Here is a 26,147-nt window from a genome sequence, read left to right on the forward strand (position 1 = left end):
GGGCTCCAAAATAAGCAGAATTGGTTGTGAATAAGCCCTTCTTATTTGGATGTCATGCAAGCTTGTCCAGAGGCAATCTGGTATTCAAAAGAATATCTTTGATTAAACTTGCTTCTGTAGGAGAAAAAAGGCCATTGATCAATGCCTCATTCCATGTAGCAGTCTCTTGATGAATAAGCTTCGATACAAAACTGGACCATGTACAGGCGGACTCGACCAAGGCTTAAGAGCATAGCGGTCAGCAGTGAGCCATCTGTGTTCCCAAATTCTAATATCAGCTCCGTTTCCCACCATCCATCTAGTTGCCACTTGTAAAACTTCATGTGCCTCAAGGATGCTTCTCCAAGGGAAGGAAGGTTGCGGCCCTAACTTTGCATTCCCAAAATGAATTATTTGGAAAATATAAGGCCTTTTATTGTTTAGCAATAAGAGATGTTGGGTTTCGAAGCAGCATCCAACCTTGCTTGGCTAACATCGCCAAATTGAACAAATGTAGATCTTTAAATCCCATACCACCTTCATTCTTTGGGATACATAACCTCACCCAGAATTGCCAATGTATTTTCTTTTTGGTGTCAGTATCACCCCACCAAAATTGAGCACAAAGTTGACGAAGATCAGAACAAAGCCCCTGCGATAACAAATAGCAATTCATCACATACATAGGTATTGCTTGTGCAACTGCTTTGCCTCCTCCACTAAGCAATTTACAACGCCAGCTTATAACTTTTTTGGATAGCTTCTCCTTCAAATACTCAAAAGCTTCAGTTTTGGACCTCCCCACATGTGTAGGAAGCCCTAGATAGTGGTCATGCATGTCAACTCGTTTAACCCCTAAGAGATTAGCCAACAGCTCTTGCTCTTGTAATCTAACATTCTTAGAAAAAACTACACTACTTTTATCACCCTGTTGTCCTGAAGCAACTTCATATGTGCGCAAAATATTTCGAATCTGTTGACATTCAGTCAATGTAGCCATACCAAACAGAAAAGAATCATCAGCAGATAACAAGTGATGTAATTTAGGTGCTGTTGGAGCTAACTGAACTCCCTGTAACCAATTCTGCCGCACAAAATGTGATATTAATGAAGAGAGTCCCTCTGCACATAAAATAAATAGATATGGGGATAAGGGCCTATCTAATGCCCCTGGAAGGAACAACATATCCACAAGGTTCACTATTGAGGTTGACCGAATATCTGACCGTTGTTAAGCAAGACATCACAAGTTCCACCCAAGACTCTTCAAAACCTAGCTTGAGTAACATGAGTTTAAGAAATTCCCATTCGAGCCTGTCATAAGCCTTACTAATTAATGTCCAATTTCAATGCAAAAGTATCATCTCCCATTCTTCTATTGATTTGCATCTGATGTGCCACCTCATTGGCCATTAAGGTGTTGTCTGAAATAAGTTGGCCTGGAACAAAGGCTCTTTATAAAGGCGAGATAATATCCCCCAAACTTTTCTTCAAACGATTTGCCAAGACCTTGGAACAAATTCTATATATAACATTGCATAGAGAAATTGGCCTCAATTGAGTCATATCCATTGGATTCTCCACTTTAGGAATGAGAGTAACATGTGTATAATTTATCTCCCGAAGCATTGAGCTGGATTTTAAAGCCTCCCTTACTGCAAAACAGACATCTGGACCAACTATCTTCCAATATTTATGGTAGAAGAAAGGCGACATGTCATCTGGCCCCGAGGCTTCAGATAGGTGCATTTGGAAAACAACTTTACGTACCTCTTCATCTGTATATCCTGCTCGTAGTTTCAAGCTCATAGCAGCTGTAACGATACTCAGAGCCTTCTTATTTACTCCTTGTGAGGTGAACAAATCATTGTACTAGTTTGTAACAACCCTTTCTACATCACCCGAATTTGTAAACCACTGGCCTTCCTCATTATTTAGACCCATAATAGCATTACGATGTTTTCTATTAGAAGCTCGGCGGTGGAAATAGGCAGTATTCCTATACCCATCTCTCAAGCAATCAACCTTACTCCTTTGACACTAATAAATATCTTCCATAGTCTGTAGCTCCTGGAATTGGGCGGCAAGCATTTTCTTTTTGTCCACCTGTGTCGCCAAAAAAGGAGCACTAAGCATCACCTGCAAGCGCTGTTATACTACTTGCATTTCTTCACGGTGATGCTGAAAAACAGTAACTTGCCATGACTGTAAGAACTTACTAGTAGAGTGTATCTTCAAACACACTTGTCGCATTGGATCATCCGTTACTGAAACTGCCCAACCTTTCGTTACTATGTCAGCACACTCACCATGTCTTGACCATAACTCCTCAAACCTAAACCCTTCTTTCCACTGTTGTCTTGGGAGGAATGGTGCCCTACCTAGCTCCACCAGCAAAGGTACATGATTTGAGTCTCCTGGTTTAAGATGGATGGTACGAGAATAAGGAAACATCGCTTGAAGGGATGGTGTCTACAAACTCCTATCTAGTCGCTCCTTAGTCTGATTGTCTCACCAAGTATATGGACTGCCCCGAAAACCCGTGTCTATCAAAGAACAGTCTGCAACAGCTACCCTAAATTCATTCATCTATGATATCCTCCAAGATACTTCTCCTATTTTCTCCCGAGAACTAAGTATCTCGTTAAAATCCCCCACTAGTAGCCACGGTAATGTAGATTCAGAATGCAAATACCGCATAAAATTCTACGTGATGTTACAACATTAAGTCGAAGCATAACCATATATGCTTGTGAAACGCCATCGATCTGGATCTCCAGGTGCCCCAATCCATGCATCAATATGCCAGGCCGAAAAGTGATGTAGGTGGACTGGCACATCATTCATCCAGAAAAGAGCCAAGCCCTGGCTAAACTTTCCCTTCTCCCTGTAGATAGCATGGTCAAAACCCACTTTGGTCTTCAAAGTATCTATCTGCTCTTGAGTACATAGGGTTTCAGCAAGGAAAATCAGTCTAGATCATTCTTTATGGACCACATCCAGTAGGGTTTGACGAGTAACATTGTTTGCAATCCCATTGCAATTCCAAACTAAAGTCTGGTATGCCATATTCACTCCCAAAGATGTCAGAAATCGCTGCGTAGCGGTGGCTAGTTTTCACAACGGCGGCAGGACGCTCTGCTAGGGTTCATAAGAAGATATAAGGAAAAAAAAAATTATGTATAATTTTATTTATAATAAACTATTATCTTCAATAAAATACTAAATTCTCATGATGAATGAGAAAGAAATGAGAATTTGAATCTCTGCTGCATGAACAAATCCAGATAGAAATGATAGAATTTACAAATCCAGATAGAAATGATAGAATTTATTTATTTTTAAACGTGAGGTCCACTTGCATTGAAGTTTCACTTGTCTCAGTAAATGTATGGAAAATCATATTTTGAATCATTTCCTTTATTGCCATACCACATGTTCATTATTATGATGCATACACTGCCGCACCCTCCCTTATTTCCGTATCACAAGTTCATTATTATGTATTTTTGTTATTTAGTGTGTTATGACCAATAATGTCAACTGAAATTGTCTAAGTACTAACTCTTTCTAGCATCTTTTTGAACCAAACCCAAATCCGGGTGGAGATATATATATATTCATCTAAAGCCAGAATAGGCCGTTACATACCCTTCCGCTGCCATGTACAGACAAACAAGAAGATAGTGGTAGTACCCACAGTGATACATAGAATAGACCTACTCATTAGACATGTCATGGACGTAGACATAGCGGAGATCTTCCTTTGGTACTACTCCAGAGGCGCTAGAGATACATAGAGTGCACAGAACGTGCATTAACTTCCTAATACAAGGAATTATTGTAATTAGACTAACTAAAAACATAGAGATGGACCTAGGGCAAAACAACCCTAGCCCAAAATTCTGCAGCCCAAGTAGCCCAAGAAGAAGGCCCACTCAAGGCCCAATAGGCTTGGCTTGGCCCAAGATCCGGCCACCCCCTCCAGACCGCCAACTTCCAGCGCAGCCCCTCCCCATTGCCTGCTCCGTCATGTTCCCGCCGCCCCGAGTCCGCCACCGTTCGCCACGCCTGAAAATTCGACGAACACGCCGCCACAAGAAATACAACAAAACCACCACCGCCACAAGCAGCATCATGCCCCAGTGTTTGCTCTGTCATATCCCCACCGACCCGAGTCCGCCACAGTTCGCCGCTCCTGCAAACCCGACGAAACACGCCACCCCAAGAAACACGACGAAACCAGTGCCTCCACGAGCTGCAGCACCACAAATCCGTGTCAATTTCATCGAACCCGATCGACGCCGCCACAGATCGCGCCATCAATCCAAGCCTCCAACAACACGGGATCGTCCACCTCCCAGAGATCTCTTGCCAGAAACTCAAACCCGACCCTCACCTGCCAGAACACATGAGCAACCCAATCAAAGGACTACCTGAACCCTAAAATTCAGTCCCCGTCCGGCAGCAAAACCACTTGACATCGGCGAGGCCAAGGCCAGCCGAGGTGCCAGGGCCGCCGCCGGACGAGAAGTTTGCACCTTGGTCGCTGCCGAGCTAGGGTTTCTCTCAAAGGGAGAGAAATACTCCTAATTATTTGGTAATTTTTTCTATTGTAGTGTTTGGTAAGTCATAAGAATGAAATATACTCTTTCTAGCATCTTGAGAGTTGAGATGATAGATTATCATGTTTTGTAATTTTACTCTATTTCAATGAAATTTTTTTTTTAAAAAAATTTGATGAAAAAGAAAGGGTGGTGCTATTCACACACCAATTTTCTCTATTCACACACCTCTTCTATTTTTCTATTACTTTAATTTAATTCTTTTTTAAAAATTACCCTAACTACCCTCCCTTCTAATTCTTTTTCTTTTTCTTTTTCTTTTTTCTTTTTTCTTTTTTCTTTTTTCTTTTTTCTTTTTTCTTTTTTCTTTTTTCTTTTTTCTTTTTTCTTTTTTCTTTTTTCTTTTTTCTTTTTTCTTTTTTCTTTTTTCTTTTTTCTTTTTTCTTTTTTCTTTTTTCTTTTTTCTTTTTTCTTTTTATCTATTTAGCAAGTCAATCAAACATCATTATGCAATCAAGGTTCGAAAAATCGCTAGGCGCTAGTCGGGAGGTGGCCAGGGAACTAGCACCCAGGCGGCTAGGCGGGTGCCTAGGCGGTTTTAGTTTTTTTAATTTTTAATTTATTTTTTTAGCATATATATGATATATAAAGACTTATTATATTTTATAAATAAGAATAATAAGAATATATCTCATTAAATTTTATATTTTATAAAGACTTATTATAGTAAAGGTTTTCATAATAAGAATATATATACTATTATATCTCATTTTATTCCCAAGTTTCATGATCATAGACCACATGACCGATGGGTCCCCTATTCAACACAAACCCAAAAGACTACACGACTACCAAGAGTACCAGCAAACTGATAATCAGAGAAAGGAGGCCAGAACCCAACTTGGAAAGACCAATTCCTCGCCAGGGAGACTTTAAGAGTGTGTTTGGATGAGGGAAAAAATGATGGAATTTAATTGAAAGTGAGGATTTCATAATTCCTAAAAGTCAATTCCCTCGTTTGGCATTATCAGATTGGAAATTTTAAATTTCTCTGTGGAAAAAAACGAAGGAATTCGTTATTTAAATTCCTCACTTCAATTTCCACCAAAATAGGTGTCTTTTACGAATTCCTTTGCAGTATTCAATTTTTATTTCCAAAACAAGACTTTTTTCTATTTTATCTTTTTATTTGTTTTAAACTTTCTTAATTTATTACACATTTCAAATCCTAAATAGATGCAACCAAACAATAGAAATTGCAATTAATGGAATTTTAGATTGATGGAATTAAAGATTCCATCATTTATAAATTCCTACGGATTTTATAATTTTCTCATCCAAACGCACCGTAAGATCTCGTTCCAGTTCCTCCCAACTTTAAGATCTCATTCCTCCCAACTTTAAGATCTCGTTCCAGTTCCTCGCCAGGGAGACTTTGGGGATCACGATCTAGATCTATGCAGTTGGTTGCATCCATCAACAAGCTCATCGGGTTCACCGCAGTTGTAGATTAGTCGGCCTTCAGAGTGGTCAAGGAGCTCGGATCTCTTGTCTTCTCGCTTCGATCGACCATCGTGCACAAACATCAAGCTTCAACCTTCTCTTTCTCTTCCATTTTCACACTTTTGGTCAAGCTTGAAGGTGATTTCCAGATTTATGTTGGGAAATTGGATCCTTGAGTGACTGAAAGGGATCTTGAAGGTAACTTCCAGATGTCCGGTGTTCTTCGTAACCGCCCAGACAGGCCGCTCAACCGCCCAGACAGGCCGCTCAACCGCCCAGGCGGCCGCCTAATCCCAACGATTAAGCATTCCTCGAGTCGGAGACTTGCCGCCCAGCGCCTAGGTGGCCTGGGCAGCCGAGTTTTAGAACACTATATGCAATAAATCAATTTTCTTCTACCTATAAATGAAGGAAAAATAATACGTTCATTAAGTGGAATGACCTGTATTATTAGACGAGGAATATGCTTCCCAGGTAATTACGTTCATCCAACTAAATCTAAATTGCAAAGTTTATCCTCATACAAGGAGAAGGGGTAAGACGCATGCTTTACTCCCTTGTTGTCTCGAGTATCAATATTGCACCTAGCTTACTAGAGTTTCTCGTCTCTTATAGATTGGCAATAAGCCATTTTCAAACGCAGTCTGCAAATTTAAGAAACTTCTATGTACCAAAAGAAAATGGAGTATAGTTCAAAATTAATCGTTTGAATAAGACTAACTTGAGGGGCTAGACAAATGTAGAAACACACATAATCAATGGTATGAACTCTTAATATAATGTATTTTAGATAACTGTATTATAATAATACTCACCCATAAATAATAAGAATGTACTATGCAAGGTTGAGGACAAACTTTGCAATTTAGATTCAGCTGAATGAACGTAATTAACTGGGAAACATATTTTTTTTCTAATAATACAGGTTATTCCACTTAATGAACATATTATTTTTCCTTCACTTATACATAAAAAAAAAATTGATTTATTGTATAATGATGTATTGATGTTTGATTCATGATTAACTTGCCAAATAGAAAAAAAAAAAAAAAAAAAAAAAACAAGATTACAAGGGAGGGTAGATAGGGTAATTTGTAAAAAATAATTGAATTAAAGTAATAGAAAAATAGAGGGGGTGTGTGAATAGAGAAAATGAGTGTGTGAATAGCACCACCCAAAAGAAATCTTATTTGATTAGTCAGGGATACATAAAATCTAACCCAAAGCAGTTACAGACACTACGAGTTAAAAGAGACTCAAACTCTAGCCACACTAATCTGCTTTTTCCACATGCTACTTATGATAAATAATGCATTTTTCCACACTGTGTCCCAAATATACTAGCCACATGTAATGATCTTATCCAGTGTATTGTCGACAAGAGCATATCAAGTTAAATTGAGTCTATGAGAGTAACGCCATGCATGATCAATGCACTGTACTAATAACAAACCGTACCTTAAAAGAGTAGAGACTTATTTCTTTTTTGTTGGAAGAGTAGCGAACGAACAAAAAAAAAAAATGGCCGCAATCCATTACATATCCACATCCAAGGATTCGACGTCGATCAGTCTTCCGAAAACATTCACTTAAGGGGTGGGATCTAACCAACCAGACTCCCCAATTCCAAAATTTGGATATGCATAAGAAAAATATTTTTATCAAAAGAGGGCAAAATAGAAAGAACAATCATTGACCACAAAAAGTTAAAAAAAAATACTACATTCTTTTCTTTTTTTGATGTGATACATTGTTTATCTGTTACTTTACATATTTTTAAGGAAAAATGAATGGCCAAATGACAGCGAGCATAAAGAGGCTGGTATAAGTCATAAGATACTTATATGCATGAAAGCAATAATGCTCCTGGTCATCATTGAATCATCAATGAAATCCATACTTAAGAATTAATATGCTGAAGACTAAGGTGGAAAACTTGCATTGTGATTGGAGAACAATATAAGATGCTTAGGCCCTTTGCACTTCCACTTTCATGATCATTATGAGGCTGATCAGGTTCTGGCCTGATTAATTGAGATATCTATCTACCTAGGTCGTCCTATTAAATTTTCGAGCGTCATAAATTTGGTACTAGCTACTTGCCACCGGTCCAAATATTGCTTGCAAAAAAAGAATGAGTTTAACGCTCGTCAAAATTCAGGTACAATTTGTACTAAGTTTCCTATATATGTGGTTGAAATCAATGTTTTAAAATGCTAAGACGTAGCTCGAGGCGTTTTCGGGAGAGATTTAGTAAGGCGTAAGTAAAAAACATTAAGAGTAAACAAAAAACATTTTAATTGTCATTCATAATAACTAAAGTACTAAAATCATATGATTCAACAAAATTACCAAACATAAAATGAAATTAAAGATTCGAAGTTGAAATTTCAAATGACGTCGTTTTGAGTTTTGAAAAAAAAAAAAAATTGCTAGGCGTGGGCCTTAGGCAACGCTTTTTGCGATTTTTACGCCTTGACACTTTTTACGTCTCATCGCGTTGACACCAAAACTGACTCATGTTAAGGTAAGTTTTACCCCTTTTGAGCCTCAAGGCACGCCAGAGGCGCATTTTTTAAAACATTGGTTGAAATAGCATCAATCCTGTTTCACTTTGGTGCAAATGAGAAGTGAGAACCACTAAGACCAAGATGGTTGAGTTGGATATGCACTACAGAAATGTCAGCTAACAGTAGGATTCAATTAGTGGAAAATTCCATTGTATGCACATCCATACCTAAAAAAAAAATGATTATGCTTTTAGCAATAGAGTGGTTCCCCAAAATCTTAAAAGCAAATATATTTTTTTTTTCTTGTTTGTACCGTCCACTTTCAATTCTCATTGACAAGCATTTGATCTGTACTTTTGTCTGGAGAAATAATGCAAGTATCTGATATTAGTCTTAAATTTCAACAACTAAAGAGAATTAAAGTTAGGATGTTTCCTCTCCTCACCTTGTTGTTTAATACCAGCCTTCCAAGTTCTATCTTTTTCCGACGATCGACTCGTTAAAACCAGGCGCTTGGCACTAGGTTCAGTATCCCAGAAACTGTTTCTCGGCGGAGCACATTGGGTGACGATGATGGTGATCAATGGGCAGATCCAATGGCAATTAGGTCTAGGTTGGCGTGGTTTTTGAGCTTGTGGATTCGACCACGTAACGGGTGCGTCAAATCTCTTGTTGATTCCTCGCCCAAAAAAAAAAAAAATTCTCTTGTTGATTGGGTTTATGGCTCAACTCCCGGTTCAAATATGGACTAATATGATGGGCTCCTATTCTTTAGGTATCGCATTTGGGATCGCTGTGAAATTATATTAGTCGAGTTACTTCTTCTTGGAGTGATTTTTGCTAGCTTATTGATGGTTAGCTTCTTTTACATACTATGGGGTCTTTTGTTACACTAGGTTAAAAGAATTTTCAGAGTACCATAATTAAGGGCTAGTTTGAGATTGCGGTGACTTTTAAAAAAAAACTACTGCTGCTGTGTTGTGAGAATAATCAGCTGTGAATTAAAACAGTTTCGTGTTTGGTAAATAATATTTTTAAAAGTGCTGCCAATACATAAAACAACTGCAGAGTGTGTTTTGATCCACAATAGCTTCTAAAAGCAAACTCTAGGCTGCTTCTAAAATCTGCTGCCAGTGACCTATAACTTTCAATTAAAGCTTCTTTTTATTTATTTACCAAACACAATTAAATCTAAAATTTTGAACAAAAGATGATTTTTTTAAAAGCGAAGCAATCCCAAACGGGGCCTCTTAGCATTGACAAAGAGAGATTCAAACTATTTTACTTTGTGTAGAATGACTTTGCATAGTCGTGTAGGCTTTGCAAATAATAGATGATAAACATTTTCCCTTAATTGCTTGGCCACTAATTTATGGTACAAGCATATAGAGATCTATGTATGCGTTGTTCTGGCCCTGCAATCTAATGAAACCTCTGCTCTATCTTCCAAAAAAAAAAAGGGTTAGAAATTGAAATTCCCTGAAATAATTTTTGATTGAAATTGTGTTTCTCATTCATTCCTTTGTTTCTTTCCTTTTCTAATTTTTGTTCACTTGATTTTTGCTTTTTATACGAATTAAGTTCATTATATTCAAAGAACATTTATGACTGTGGAGGCTGATTATCTTCGTATACAGTATGTTGTAAATAATTCGCAGCCATCAAGTCTGGAAGGTTGAAGAGCCCTTCTTCGGTATGCGGCTGATCTTCGGTATGCTGCTATAAGTACCTACAAAACAAGATCCATGCCTGGTGTGGTACCAAACAAAGACCCTCCGATAATCAAGTCAGTATAAACTCAAGTAGTAGGCTAGAGTAAAAGAGATGATATGTGTTATCAGATGTTATGTCGTCATCCTCTTTACATAGAGAAGACAATGTATTGATAGAAGAGTCTTGCGTAATCCAAACCCTAGTTGGATTACTTGTCTTTTAAGTAAAAGAGATAGAGAAGGATTCTCTTTCCTTACTTAGGCTATTCGAGCTTGAATATGACAAGCCTTTAAAAAACCAGATATAGGTTCAACCCATCCTTATGCAGGTAATGCCCTTCGGGGTATTCATATGTAATTAATGATTAATCTTCCCTTTTTGGGGTCGTGTATACACTGGGTCCAGCGTATGGGATACTTAAATATCACCATATCTTGGCCGTTCTCTTTTTGGGGAAGTTCGGGAGATACTTTATTGTGACCGTATGTAGGTCGTATATTTTTCTGTGGACTTTCATTAGGGGTTCCCAACCAGTCACGAGCCATCCCCTAGGCTTACTACCTTTTGTGTTCCTCCTCAGGTGACATTCTTCTGATATACTGATCGTTGCAGGTAATCTTCTTCAGGTATATTGATCTGTTAGTCGAGCGTATACTATTAGGAAAAGTTATGCTCCCACAATGACCATTCAAAGTTTGGTGAAAATTTTAACACCAAACTCCAGGTTTGCTTTATATATAAAGATTTGGACATGTATATGAATCGACTTGTTTTATAAATAGATCAATATAAATCATTCACTATTTGTAGGCATTGTAATGTTGTCTTCACTTGTGATCTCTGGCCATAAGAGTATAAACATAGAGGCAGGTCTAAACTTAGGAGTTGGCCTAAAACATTGATGATTATTCTCTCTCCAATCTTTAGAAGCAGTTTGTACTTCGGTGTGATCCGAGCCAAGCTTGGTATATCATGTTCGTAATATTACAAAACGGTGATGTTTGTCTACTTTGATCATGGTAGATGCACTAGTTTTGAGATCAGCGCCACTGTTGCTGATGGCATGCATATTTCATTAGGGTTGATCAAGGACTAAGTTGTTGTACATGATGATACGCCAAAAATAGACGCTCAACTTAACCCTGCAAAATTGTAGTTGTTAGTATAGAATAAGTAGGGATCGTACAAACCGGGGATTGAGGGTACACAAGTAATTACATAATAAATAAAGAATCAAAACAATAAAGAATCAAAGTATGAATATAAGTATATACGAAAATAATGAAAGAATGAGTGAACATGAAATCGTAACAAGGGGGTTTTAGGTTTTGTAACACAAAAAATTAAAGTAAAACATAAAAACAATGCGGAATTTACAATGATATGAATGAAGATGTTAGAGATTCAGAAATCCACCACCAAAACATGCTCAAGACAAATTTGTTATCCTAGTTTCAATTACCAAGTCATGAAAAAGTTTCAATCAAGAACAAACCGTGAACGCACTGCATAAGTTCTTATTACTTTCCTAGATTACTTAAGCAAGATGAACACACCATTACTAAGCCTTTAGAATAAACAATCAAGGTATAGAATGCTATCCTATCAACAATTTATTCTAAGCATTAATCACATGTGGAAGTTTGATCGAAACAATTATGCAAAACTAGTGTGGAACTCCTACCTAGCATGCAATCCTTTTTATTTGGTTTCACCCATTGTCCTATCAACAATTTATTCTAAGCATTAATCACATGTGGAAGTTTGATTGAAACAATTATGCAAAACTAGTGTGGAACTCCTACCTAGCATGCAATCCTTTTTATTTGGTTTCACCCATTGTCCTATAGGTTTCACTACCATTGAAATAAGCATTATTAACCATTTAGGAGATTAAAATACCTATTTCTAGCCCCTCTCACATGACCATAATATTTTATGTGCGCATTCATAAAACATAAACATGCAAGAGTTATCTGTAAACCAAAACCAAATAAACAAATTCACAACAAAGTAGTTTCAAAACTAAGAATCAAAACAATGTCAAAACCATGTCTTAGGGCTTCAAACCTCGCCCCTAACAAAAGTAATTTAGTTATACATTGTCATAGTATAATAAAAATAGAGAAAAAGAAATAGATGGCGGACGGATGAATAAGAAAGAGAGACAGATGAGAAGGTGAAGGGTGCGGTCATTTTCATTGTGTTGCAGAGGCTCTTTATATAGGAGATACACAACCCTAGTCTCCTTATTCAACTCTGCTTGTAATTTGGTTGAGGTTTCATTCAATTGGTGCACAATTTAATTACTTTCAAGCCAATAAAATAATTCCATGTCATCAAGATTGAGTCATCATCTCTAATTTGTATCCAAGTATGAATGGGGAAGCCTTTGGACGTCATAGACTCTAGAATCTTCATGTAAATATAAATTCCCGTCAAAAACCAGATTCACGCTAAGCTTGACCTTCCTGTACTAAATCGGCCATAACTTCTTCTAGAAAAATGATATCGACGAACCGTAAAAAGCTGTGAAAACTAGACATCTGAGGATTTCCTACAATATAAAGATCATTATCTGGTTCGTTCTGAGCTGCTCTCAGTGATCTGTCGAAATTGACTGATCTGCACAGGCGGATTTCCTGATTTCGCTTTTCATGCATCTTTTCTCCTTTATTTTCTCCTATACTCCACAGGAATCCTAAAACAATAAAACAAACATTAATACTTTCTATTAAGAGAATTAGCTTGACAAAATGCAAGGAAATATTAATATAAATGTCGAACATTATGCTCCTATCACATGACTGGTATACTTGAATTCATCTTGTGTATGTGACGATGTGAGAGGCTGCAAACTTAGTTTTTTTTTTACTAGAGTGGCTATCGTTTGATTGTTACAGTGTCAGCTTATCCTGTTTTGGTGTTAGGTTTGGTCTTTGCACACGCCCTATAACCTAGTGGGAGGGGTTTCACGAGTGACAGTGGCGTGCTATAGCGCCGGTAGGAAGTTTATTTTGGTCATTCTGATCTTGTTGCATTGGCTAAGCCTTGTGGGCATGCTAGAACTAGCCTTAACTTAATTTCTTGGGTTTACTTGATGGTTGTGCAAGTTGTTATCCTAAAATGTTGAGGGTTCTATAGGCATATATAGGTATCGGATTGTGTCCGAAATGCAATCGACATGGTAACGTGGTGGGATTAAATCAGCTGTCCCCAATTACACTAACCCCATTCTGTCCCCATGCATTCATTGGTCCATAAAAAATAAAATGATTAAATACTGTTTACTCCCTATACTTATAGGGTTTCATCGTTTCAGTCCCTGACCTTCGAATTTCACCTAAAAAGTCCATGAACTCTCAATTTCCTCCCAATTGGTCCCTACCGTCAAAATTTTATGTTAAAGTTGTCGAAAATGTCTATTATGCCCTCACTTACTTTTTTTTTTTTAAATTTATTTTTTCTCTGTTTTATTTCTTTTTTTTCATTTCACCTCTTGAAGGTCTGTGGATTGGAACCATCTTGATGAGGAGATGAACAAAAGGAGGCGAAAGAGCCGGAAGAAAAAGAGGTAAAAAAAAATATAAATAAATAAATAAATAAAAGAGGAAGAGAAATATATATATATTTTAAAGTAAATGAGGGTATAATAGACTTTTTAGGGGAAGATAACGGAGTTTTTGATGGATGTTTGACGGTAGGGACCAATTGGGAGGAAATTGGGAGTTCAGGAACTTTTTAGGTGAAATTCAAAGGTCAGGGACTGAAACGATGAAACTCTATACGTATAGGAAGTAAGCAGTATTTAACCCAAAATATAAAATGTAACAAAAGATTAAGAAAATATTTTCTTAATCTTTGTGGACCAATGAATGCATGGGGACAGAATATGGATAGTGTATTGGGGACAGCTGATTTCATCCCATAATGTGGTGGTGTCTTACATTTCCGAGTAATTGAATAAAAGGGCACTTGTCTCTCCAATACACCATGTAATAAATACTTTAGGGAGGTTCAATTGATCCAGATGCGTACTAAGAAACCTTAAGTCAAAAGGACAAGATCGTGAGGAAGTTACTATTTTGAGACACGTACCCTATGAATACTTGTCATAAATAATATTGGACTCCAAACACATCCTATGGGTGTAGATAATTACGTGGGAAGTTATTCCACAAAATGTGGAGAAAATTACTGCACATATTTTGTTTTTTTTTTTTTGATTTTTTTTTGTTAAATTTCTTTTTTTTTTCTTTCTTTTATTTGTGAATTGACAATTTTGTTTTTCTCAAATATTTCAGTTCAAATGTTTTTTAATATTTGAGGGTAAATTTTTTCTGTTTTAGCTGACAAACTCTCTTCTCTTAACAATAGTATAGATTCCTAGCTATATGATGATCTACTAGAGCTATAGGATGTCCTCAAAGGCCTATTCAAGTTACATTGAGTAGTATATCTTGAACTGTGTGTAGACATACGAGATGGAGTTGGAGGTTACGTAGGAATATATGAATGGAAGTCAAGATACTTATCTGCTGTATTACATTCTAACTTATGGATGCAATTGGTTATCTTACTTTCACAGGATATATCTTTAACTACATCTCGAAACTCACTTATGTGACATATAACCCTATAGTTTATGGACTAGATAATGTGCCAGCGCACAGCGCGGGTCATATAGTTGATTGATTTAACTATATTTATGTATTGTAATTAGGTTATTTTTGATTAAAAAGTTACAAAAATATGGGGAAATTCTTGGAGGATTTTTTATTTTTGGGAATTCTTGTTCTTGCTTTCAATAGAACATCCTGCCTTTTTCCTTAGGACGCACCTCAACCTCTTATGCTTACTTCACATCCACCACCTTCTCAAATTCTACAAACCACACATGCTTGATGATGAAGAGAGTTTAACATTAAGATTTCAGTGCTCTCTTGTCTGGCTAAAATTATTATGGCCAAAGAGCATGCAAAAACGAAGAGCAAGAGAAAGAGAAACATAAACAAAAACTGCTACAGCGGCAGAAGGGGAAAACGTGGGGGCAAAGGAGAACAATCAATAAACTGGATACATAAAACAGGGAAAGAAAACAACCTACGATAAAAAGGTAAATTCTGTAAAATACAGGGGGTAAAATCATCTCATCACTATTCATTGAACATTAATGAACAGTGTTTTGAGGTTTGCCTTTTAGTATAGAGTATAATTTGGATCACGTGTATGCAAGTCAATTCTTTGATAAGATATTTTGGTCTTCAAAAAAGTTATTAACCTTTTGGACTTAATGAAATAAGGAAAGCCCAAGTGAGAAAGGAAAATCGATGATGATAAGAATGGCATGGGCGAAACACATGGAAAAAAAGACCTTTCCATCCAGCTTTCAGGTCAAGGAGGGCCTTCCCGATGTGAGAAGCAAAGGCTCTGAAAGAGTTAAATTTTTAACAAGTTCTACCACATCTAAGTTTGAAATCTCAATTATTGCCTTTAGGTTTCAAAAAGAAATGATAGATTAGAATGTAGTTGTCTTCTTATTTGTAGTCGGAGAGCAGACAAAGAGGTTACAGTTTACCCGGGAATGTATTGGCACTGCTTATGTCTAAACCACAGGGATTAAAATACACGAGTAAATCAACACCCATTGAATGATCAAACAATTTTAATTTGAATATTTAAGGAGATTGGGAGGTTAGGAAACAAAAAACGAAAAGCATTCTCTGAGAAAAGCTAAAAAAAGGTGTTGCGGGACATAGAAAAGAAAGGGCACCCCTCCGTGTCGGAGAGATCTTTATCTGAGGAGTTGTCCGGCTCCTCATAAATGATGTTAGGATCGGCCAAGCTCAATGGGGCCTTGCTTTGTTGATGCCAATCTCTTAGTCTGATTCAGATAAACTGTGGATCGAGAAATGAAAAAGAACTTTATTATTTTACGATATTTGTAGTTAGAGATAAAAGAGCGCAAGACGCGCATTCACCAAATACGTATATAGTTCGTTGCAATCAAAGGGCAAGACTTGGTTCATTGTAAGTGGCCAATGTAGTGCTAGTTGCACCCTGTCATGTTTAGGGTGTGCGGCATAAGTGTCATGTGGTTCATGTGAGGTTGTTTGGGTGTTTATAGCTTTCTTATATTTAAGTCTTTTTTTTTTTTTTTTGAATCAAGATCAACGATTTCTCATTATAGTCTCAAGCTAGAGCAGTACATTACATATCTTTCCACTGCCTTGAATACAGAGGGCAAATAAGAAAACGTGGTATATATATCTAGAACCACTCATTAATGAACACCCATGCTCACTTATTACAAGCAAGCCTATTAACTATGAAAACTAGAAACATAGCAAATAGGCAAAGTCTCAAATAAAGAAAAGACTCTAAAGTATCTCCTTGCCCTTGATGCTAGGGCTAGGAGGTTTTGTCAAGAAGGCCAAGCTGGCTTCCTGTGCATCCGCTATCTTCTTTGATTTTGGTGGCTTCTTGCTCTTTGATCCAAGAGGTTGACCTTTCTTCTTCTTTGGTTCAGTGTTGGTATTTTCCAACTCAGCCTTAGACACTAGGATGCTGCCTGGAGCTTCCATCAATCCCAATGATATAGCAGTGAACTTGGAGGTGAATTCCGGCACTCGAAGCTTCTTTGCAGGCACTTCAGTAAGTTGGGAACAAACAAACAACTCAGGTAAAATTACTTTCAGTTTTTTTGGAGACTGAAAATCAGAGGGTTGTCTTTCTTTTTTAGCTGAAGCAACTTCATCGACGAGGACCAAAGCCAAAGCAGACCCGTCCTCCTCCTTACTAGACGAAGACCTACCATCGGTACCCCTCAAAACAATAGGCTTTCGGGTTCCATGCTCTTTGGGATGAAAGAGAGAACGAGCAACTGAAGGCAGTATAGGAGTCTGAAGTCCATGGAATTTGAACAAACCATTTTCAAACTGACTTTGGACAAAACCAAAAGACGGGCTCTTGATCTCCAATCTTCTAGGTGGCAACATCTCCGTATTGGAAGATCTTCTACTGTCAGTTGCTAGACACACTCCATTTTCATGGTAAATCAAGTCACAGTAGTTGCACTTACCAATCAAATTTTTGAATAAGAAAGAGATTTCTTCCTTAACTCCCGTCGCAAGCCTCACCATTTTCTTCAGAAAGAAGGGTTTCGAGAGATCATGAGAAACCCTAACCCGGATCTTTCCTGTGTTATCAAAAAGCTTGTCATCCAATTCGATGACCTTTCCAGCAATGGCCCTGATGGTATCCTTATCTTCAAAGAGAGGAGGCACATCAGTAATCCGAACCCAAAAGAACAAAGCATTCAACGAGACTGATTGGGGTGGAGCAATCTCGTCATATTCCTGCATCACGATCGGTGCTTCGTTGAACCTCCGAGGACCCTCGCATAAAACCTTGTTACGGTCTCGTTGCAGATCAAAGGCCAACACAAAATGATTCTCCCCCCGCTCTTGAATCTTGAAATCTCTTTCAAGGACCCAAATCTGACGGAGAAAAAGCCGGAGGTCTTGCAAAGGCACAGTTTTTTGCAGCAAGTGGTTGGGCTAGCAAGTAGGATTGCATGCCACGACTCGTTGCCGCATTGGTTGATCGGGAGAGGTCCACGACCTCGTTGGTTGCTAGGGCGAGGGAGGCAGTGACATCGTCCATGGTTGGAGGGGCAGCAGTGCGTTGAGTTTGGGCAGAAGCCTTGGTCATACGCTTAGGGTTTCTAGCGTCCATGCGGCGCTTAGGGTTTTCTCTTTTTTACTCTTATATTTAAGTCTTGAGTTCTCTAATCCCTAACAAACAAACTAAAAAATTTTATTCGTGAAAAAACCCTAGAGAGTTTTGGGTGTCATTAACCTTCCTTTGAGAATCAAGTTTGTCATTAAAGACATCAAACACCTTAGCTTCCAAACTCCACCAGGTTTCCTTCAAACATATTAAAAGAGAGGTCAACTTCCTTGCTGATGCAATTGCGGATACTGGACATGAATCAAGTACTCAAAATTGGACGAATCCTCTACCACTGTCTGCTTGTAATGCCAATTATATTGATAGTCTATGTTGTGGTTGTACTAGAAGGTTTAGTTTGTATACTTTTTCTATTCTCAATCTAAGAAAAAAAACAAACATAGAAATTTAAGATTTTTATTTGTGAAAAAAAACCCTAGAGAGATCAAGAACAGTCGCATAAGAACCCTGATGCAAGGTAGAGGAATGAGAGCTTTTATTAAAGTCCAACACTTTCTCTCTTCACCAATCAATCTACACACATATGGAACCCGTAGATATCAAACATGATGCTCCATAAAGGTTGGTAGTCACTTCAAGTTGATGGTGACTAGCTCCTTACTACTAATCAACATGATCAATCATATCTATAAGGCGCCGTGGAGGATCTTCACTTTATTGGAGGATATCAATCATCTTTATGCTCATTTTATTAATATTTCCTTTAATCATATTTACCGAGAGGCAAACATGGTTGCTGATCATTTTGCTCATCTAGGCCAGACTTTATCTCAAAATAGTATTTAGTGTAGTCAGTTTCCCACTTCTGTTCGTCAGCTGTTACACTTTGACCAATATTTGTATATGATCCCACGTGGATCTGCTCTTTAATGTCTTTATCTTTCAAAAAAAAATAATTCATTCTTGGTTATTTGGATTAATACATGTTAGGGTAGATAATATAAACGCGTGCTTTGTAGAGCTCAGCTAGATCTTACAATTCAGCTTATAAAGTGAGAATGATCCAGAAAGTACAGCGAATGTAGACTACAAAGGTCAATAGAAGAATTCAGAATACATGAGAAAATACAATGAAATCTAAACATGGACATGAAAGTACTCACCTACACCTCAAACAATAAACTGAGCCCCCCATCCCCCCCCCCCCCCCCCCCCCCCCCCAATGAGTAGCTATACGATAGAGCCCGCGCCATTAGCTTGCGATGTGTCATCAAGCAGTCAATTATGGTACAAACAAAAGTTTAGACTATGTAGGAGCAATATTCTCTCAGCCAGTGTTTCTAAAAATCTTATTGGATGACCGCCTAGTCCCCGCTTAGGCACGAGACAGTGGTTAGCAACTCGATTAATTTAAACGGCGTTTAGATAGGTCGGATTTAAAAAAATATCCAAAACATTTATTTTTAAACTAGATCTCGTCTTCTTCGCTTTTGTCGTAGGAAACTGGTCACGATGTAGATGAGACTATCAAGAGTTGAAAATTAAGTGATAATAAATTAAAACCCCATGCCACCTTGGCTAATAAGTTTCGTTGCCGAGTACTATTCATTACCTAGCTGCTTGCAACTGTTACCTCCATATTTGCATCCGATCAGTCAAGGGACAAATCATGATCAATAATGATTTATGATAACTAAACCGGCAATATTATACATTTTTAAAAGAACACGTGCTTAATTATAAGCAATATAAGAAAAGATCATTTGAACTTTAGACCAAAAAATAGAAAAGAGGATCGATGATATGGGGTCAATCTCTCCATCATAATAATGCACCAAATTTTATCAAAATTTCAAAGCCTTGCGGGTCCTCATCCTCTCTTTGTGGAAGGCAAGCGTTTATATGCGTTGTATTACAATAATGTTGGCGCTCTGTCGACTTTCTCAGGCGTCCAAACAAACACCAACGTAAATTTATGTCAGAATATTTCAATTAAAGATTGTTCATCTTTCGTTCTAATCAAAACCGTACACAACTAGAGTAATGTTAGAACCATAACATGAGTGATGTTCTTTTTTTTTTTTTTCTTCGATGACATGAGTGACGTTCTCTTGCATCAAATTATTCCTCATTCTTTTAGATTTCTCGTGGGATCGTCTTCTTTTCTTCATTAAGAAAGAAAAAGAAAAAGAAGGGTATGGAACCATGGATCATCATCCCCACTAACATATAAGCATCAATAGAGTGGATCTACCAATAATTCTTTCTAGTTGCTATGATGACATCTGTCCACAGGGGCTCCGGTTTTATTGCCTTTATTGGGCACTGTTGTTAAGAATGCTTTAAAATGGAACAATATGAATAAAGTGAAAAGTAGAAAAGAAAGTGAAAAAGGAGATTGTCTGCTGACCACCTGGGGTGGCTATCCAACTGGATTTTAAGTTTTTAACAGTGCGTGTCTTACACGCTCTGTTGATGTTAAGGTCAGTAAAACTATGTTTACTGCAATCACATGCACCACACGTGCTGCCTAACATCATTATGAAACCGTAATTTACCTGGCCATTTCCTCTTCATCTCTTCTTCTTTCATCTCTGCTATCTCTCTCTGTTTCCTCCCCCTCCGGAAACATCTCAAAACCATCATCCTCCCGAGTATTTTTTTTGTTTGGTCTCTTTACTTTGTCTGCAGACTTTTTCTGCATGGAGATTATTCTGCCAATCAAATTTCACCATTGATCGAGATTAATATGGAAATCTATGATGATTTGGTTTTGGGTTTATTATGTTTTTAAAAGTTTTAATTGACAGGTTAGGTTTCCTCAATATGTCAAGAATATTTCAAATCTTTCTTCAGAGATTTTTAGTTGTAATTTGGATTTTGGGTTAAGACTCAAAGATTTAAATGAGAGAGAGAGAGTCACAGTAGCTAAGGACAACTGAAATATGTTCGTTGCTTGTTTCATAGATGGCAGAAGCATGGACTCTGTAAATGCTAGGTGGAAAAATAAAAGGCAGAAAATATAATGAATCGGTTTCAGAAGAAAAATTAGAGGAGAATCGCCGGAAAAACTCGAAGCTTTAGAACTCCAAATCTCCTCCTCCAGTAGACGGTTGGATGAACAGGTGTCGGGGTCTTCTTCGTACTGTCAATGCAAACAGCTGCCGAACGAGGGAGAAATTTTCGGGTCGCGCCGTGCCCTTCAAGGTTCCTAAAAACCCAGTCGCTTCTGGGTTCTTCGTTCTGATCCGATACTGAATTTAAACGACTGTGAATGGGCGGATTCAGGGGGTGGCGAGGTTGTGCAGTTGCCCAACCTCGAATTTTTAAGATAGTTAAGAATTTTAAGGCTGTGAAAACCATTAGTCTGTAAAAATGGCAGAACTGGGCAAGAAGGAAGAACAACTTCGAAGAAGAAGAACACGCTCTGATTTTTTTTTTGAGAAGGCGAAGCTGCCTCTACACGACGCCGTTTGGATTAATTTCATTAAACAAACGAGGACGTTTTGGACTCTTTAAGGAAAAGAAAAGAAAAGAAAAGAAAAATTAAAACACATGAGAAAGAACTGATTCAAAAGACAGTTTCTACTGTCTCTTCCTATTACTATTGTTTTTTATTTCCTCTTCCGTGCAAGTGGGTAAGGGCCTTCATCAATTCATTTAGTCATTTTTTTTATCTCGATTAATGGATCACTTAGAGCAAGTCCACCGGAGGCACTTTGCCCGGGCAAATTGGGAGAATGTTGACGTGGTGACCGGCCAAAGTCAGTTTTTTGCTTCCACCGGTCCATATTTGACCAGGCAAATGATGCCTTTTCATGACCAAGGCCAAAGAAACGGGCAAGCTGGTGACTTTTTTCTTACCCAGGCGTCTTCTCTGCCAGCTCGGCCCACGGGTGCATGTGAGGTGACTGTGGAGGGCTGACAACCATAGAGTGACGCGGGGATGCCCAGCCGTGGAGGGAACGCACCAATGAGGTGCTAGACCGCAATTGCTGACCGCAAATTGGAGACTGCTTTTGTCGCCTAGCGCAGACAGAAGACAGAGAGAGACGAGCAGAGAGAGATGCGTGTGATCTGGGCAACATGGGCCAGCGCAGGAGAGACGCGCCAGAGGGAGGCACGTGGCAAGTAGCCGTTGGCTGCTTTGGGAATTTGAACCCAACGGTCAACAAATCTGGGCCGACCAAATCAACAGTAAAAATGGATCTGACGGCTAGGAATTAATATGAATGTAATTGTATGTAACGGTAAGAAAACGGGCAGAAAAAAATATGTAAAAAATTCTAAAAATCATACAAAAATTTCTCTATAAATACCTACAATTTTTTCTAACATCTCACACCCAAAATACTAGAGTTCATAGTTACACCTTCCTCCTCTTCATATAGCTCTCATCATCCATATTTTTCATTATCCACTATGGCCGAACAAATGGGAAACACACGTCCAGTGGCCGGACAAGAGGGAGATCAAAGTGAAGATACCCAAGATAAAAGGAGATGGACGGATGAGGAAGATGTTCAATTGTGCAAGTCTTGGAAAGTTGTAAGCCAATGTCCGGCTGTGGGCACAAATCAGAAAAAAAACGACTTATGGTTGCGCGTGAAGCGACACTTTGACGCAAATTGGCCCAAGAGCCGATCAAGCCAATCTTTGCAGGGAAGGTGGAAAATTTTGAAGATTGAACTCTATGAGTGGCATTGTGCATTAAGGCAAGCGAAAAATTGGTACAAAAGCGGTTCGAATGCGGTTGATGAGGTATGTATTTATTGATAAATCATTTATTTTGTTGATACATTATAGTAAAATATTACATGATAAATAATGTAGTAATTATAATATCGTTTTAATTGTAATAATTATTTTTCGCTATAATTAAAATAATTAGTACTTATTTAATGATGTAATTACCACGATATTTATATTTGTACTTATTGAGTTTTATTGTAAAACGGTGAGATACATTCTTATTAAAATTATGACCTTTATATTTTTTGATAAATCATTTAATTTCTTGATACATTATAGTAAAATATGTCTTGATACATAATGTAGTAATTATAATATCGTTTTAATTGTAATAATTGTTTTTCGTTATAATTAAAATAATTAGTTGATAAATAATGATGTAATTACAACGATATTTATATTTGTACTTATTGATTTTTATTGTAAAACGGTGAGATACTTTCTTATTAAAATTATGACCTTTATATTTGTACTTACTGATTTTTTTTTTTTTAATTACGTAGCAAGATGAAGCACACAAATTGTGGCATGTCGGGATGAAGAGAAAAACTGGGAAGGCCAAAAGACACAATTTTCAGAGCTTTGATAGTTACGTTGTTGTGGAGGGCTTTGCACAATTTAAAGACATCCCTAGCCATACATCCGGAGGAACATCAAATGTAGGAAGTCATCCCCAGCACACACAACCAATTGCTGAAAATTCCCCCATCAACTTGGACATGGATGTAGATGAGGTAATTGCAGGTGAAACTGCAGATCCTAATGTGAGGCCTCAAGGAAGGAAGGCTGCGAAAGAAGCAATCCGGAAAGCCAAGAAGGCAGCGAAAGAAGGAAGTCCTTACTCAAGCAGTCTCGAGAGTATAGCGAACAACCAAATAGAGGCAACGAAGGGCAAGAAAAAACTCGATGATGAATTCGCTCGAAGTCTCCAAGAGGAAGAGAAAAGAGCATGTATCCTCTTGCAAATCGAAATGCGAAAAGAGCAACTCCTATTTCAAGAAAGGCAAGATCGAATTAAAGAGATGGAAGAGCGTATTAAAGAGAGGGAAGAGCGTATTATGGAGATTGATACAAGTAAAATGACGCCAAATAAAAAGCGTTATTGGTCAAGAAAACAAAAGAAGATAGCGGAGAAAGAAGATCTTGACGAGCAGCCGCCACCTTCTATGGGTGGATATTATCCGCAACCCAATTTTGGTGGTGCATTCCCACAACCAAATTTAGGTGGTGCATACCCACAACCTCCTTACCCTGGTGCATACCCACAACCACCTTACCCCGATGCATTCCCACAACCTCCCTTAACCGGTGCATTCCCACAACCTCCCTTCCCCGGTGGATTCCCACAACCCCCTTACCCCGGTGGATACTATCCGCAACCACCTTACCCCAGGGGATATCCTACACAACCACAATTTTCACATTTCTCTACGGGTGAGTCCACCAACCCTAACCCTAATGATGAGCCTTCAAACACAAATTGGATTTCTAGAGAGGATGATGATTATGATTTGAATAATTAGGTTATTATGCATGTTTGTTATTGTATTGTACTTTTTCCTAGTTTTTCATTTATGTAAGCGACAATTTAATGAAATAAAAGTTGTATTTGGAAATTCCACGTATTAAAGCACACACCTTATATTCAAATAAATAGCACATAATAAACATAAATAGCACATAGTAAATTGCATAATTATGACATTAATTATCCATAAATATATTTTATTTTTAAAAAAAATTTCTAAAAAAACCCTATGAACAGTAAAAATAAACAGTGAAATACGTGAACAGTACTGTGAACAGTGAAAAGGTGAACAGTGTTGCCGGGCAAGAAAAACAACGGGTGCAGACCCATGTCCAGTGGCAGTGAATAGTAGCTTGACTGGTCGAATTCTTGACTTCTCGACTTTGCCTTTTCTTGACTACGGGTGGACTTGCTCTTAGTTGGAGTTAACAGCATCTTTGATATGAAATTCACCAATTCATTTTTTTTCTTAGAGAATTCTTTGAATTCTAATTAATTATTAATTTTTATTTGTAAGTTCTATCGATTTATTTATTGTGATTAATTTTTTATTGATTTTTAATTATATGAGTAAGTTCTCTCGCTGCCCTAGCGCCGCCGAAGACACACGGCATCTATGGGAGGCTCCCCACCAGTGGTCGCACCCGCGGGCAAGCATAGTGGCGAATTTTGCCACCGCGGCTACGACTTTCAAGCCGAGTTTCCTCTGATTCGGGGTTTGTTTGTGGCTATGGTTGATGGTCACAATTGGGCTGGGTGGCTTCTGGCCACGGCCTAGACGTGGCCGTCTCCGGCATCGATCTCTGGGCGGTAATTGGCTCATGCTTTGGTGGTTGTACTGGGTTGCGACGGTACTGAATTTGCTGCTTGCGGTGGCAACGAATAAAGAGATCGGTGGTTATGGCTGGGTGTTCAGATCCATTTGGGCATGCATGGCTGGTACCGCTGGGATTGATAGAGGCTTTCCAAGGAGGCAACGGTCTCTGATTTGGTGGCTGGGATGGAGGTAGATGACGTCTGACGGTGGAGGGCGGCTGAGTTTGGGTGCCCTACTGTGGGTGTCCAAATCAATCTGGATTTCCCAAATTTTGGGCTGCTATCGGGCCTATGTCACTCTTTTGGCCCATTTTCACCATTTCGTGGGTCAGACCTCTCCATGGGTCTGGATTTGGGACCCAGGAGACCTTCTACAGGGTTTTTTTGCTCAATTGTGCTATTTTTGTTCCTGTGGGTGTGCTGCTTTTACTTTCAGGTGGAATGCTCATTTCTAAATTCTACAAGGAGTTTCAGTATAATCACATTGTGAGTACCACAATTGAGTGCCTTGGGGAGCAGTGTTCTTTATACTGGAACGAGTTTAGTTTTGATTGGTCTACCGATTCTTTGCATGCCTGGATTGCAGATTCTGATGGTTGGGTCTACAAATCTCAAGGTCGAGACAATAGTTCTATTGTTGGTAATTATCTTGAGGAGGCTGACTATTTACCTTCAGTTTTTGCTAGTTTCTCTAGAAACGTTTTAGAGCATTGTTATAATGTATAAGGACAATTGGTTGGTGTAGTACACCTTCTAGTTTGTTCTACCTTAGCTCTAGGGCCAAATCGTTTTTGGTCTTTGTATGCTCCCCATTGGGATGCCCTCTTGAGCGATTTCAATCGCTAATTCAATGAACTTTTCCTTCTTAAAAAAAAAAAGTGGGTAAGGGGCCTTCATCAATTCATTTAGTCATTTTTTTATCTAGATTAATGGATCAATTGAAGTTATTAGTTGGAGTTAACAGCATCTTTGATATGAAATTCACCAATTCATTTTTTTTCTTAGAGAATTCTTTGAATTCTAATTAATTATTATTTTTATTTGTAAGTTCTATCGATTTATTTATTGTGATTAATTTTTTATTGATTT

The 26,147-nt window shown here is 38.1% G+C and overlaps 1 protein-coding gene across 1 annotated transcript; it reads left to right on the plus strand.

Annotated features, from left to right (window-relative positions):
* The first annotated feature begins 22,320 nt into the window (after positions 1–22,320).
* LOC133737533 (uncharacterized) lies at positions 22,321–25,784 on the plus strand. The gene is made up of 3 exons (XM_062165068.1): positions 22,321–22,723; positions 23,218–23,914; positions 25,495–25,784. The coding sequence occupies exons 1-3, from the start codon at positions 22,385–22,387 to the stop codon at positions 25,782–25,784; spliced, it is 1,326 nt and encodes a 441-aa protein (XP_062021052.1). The 5' UTR covers positions 22,321–22,384.
* The last annotated feature ends 363 nt before the right edge of the window (positions 25,785–26,147 follow it).

This window comes from Rosa rugosa, chromosome 3, assembly GCF_958449725.1.
Source record: "Rosa rugosa chromosome 3, drRosRugo1.1, whole genome shotgun sequence".
Lineage (NCBI taxonomy): Eukaryota > Viridiplantae > Streptophyta > Magnoliopsida > Rosales > Rosaceae > Rosa > Rosa rugosa.

Bases quoted from the DNA above. Each gene is read 5' to 3' on its own strand.
- LOC133737533 (XM_062165068.1), top strand. From the start codon at position 22,385: ATGGCCGAACAAATGGGAAACACACGTCCAGTGGCCGGACAAGAGGGA. The intron at 22,724-23,217 runs GTATGTATTTAT...TTAATTACGTAG, and splicing joins GTTCGAATGCGGTTGATGAG to CAAGATGAAGCACACAAATT. The intron at 23,915-25,494 runs GTGCATTCCCAC...TTTTACTTTCAG, and splicing joins TCCGCAACCCAATTTTGGTG to GTGGAATGCTCATTTCTAAA.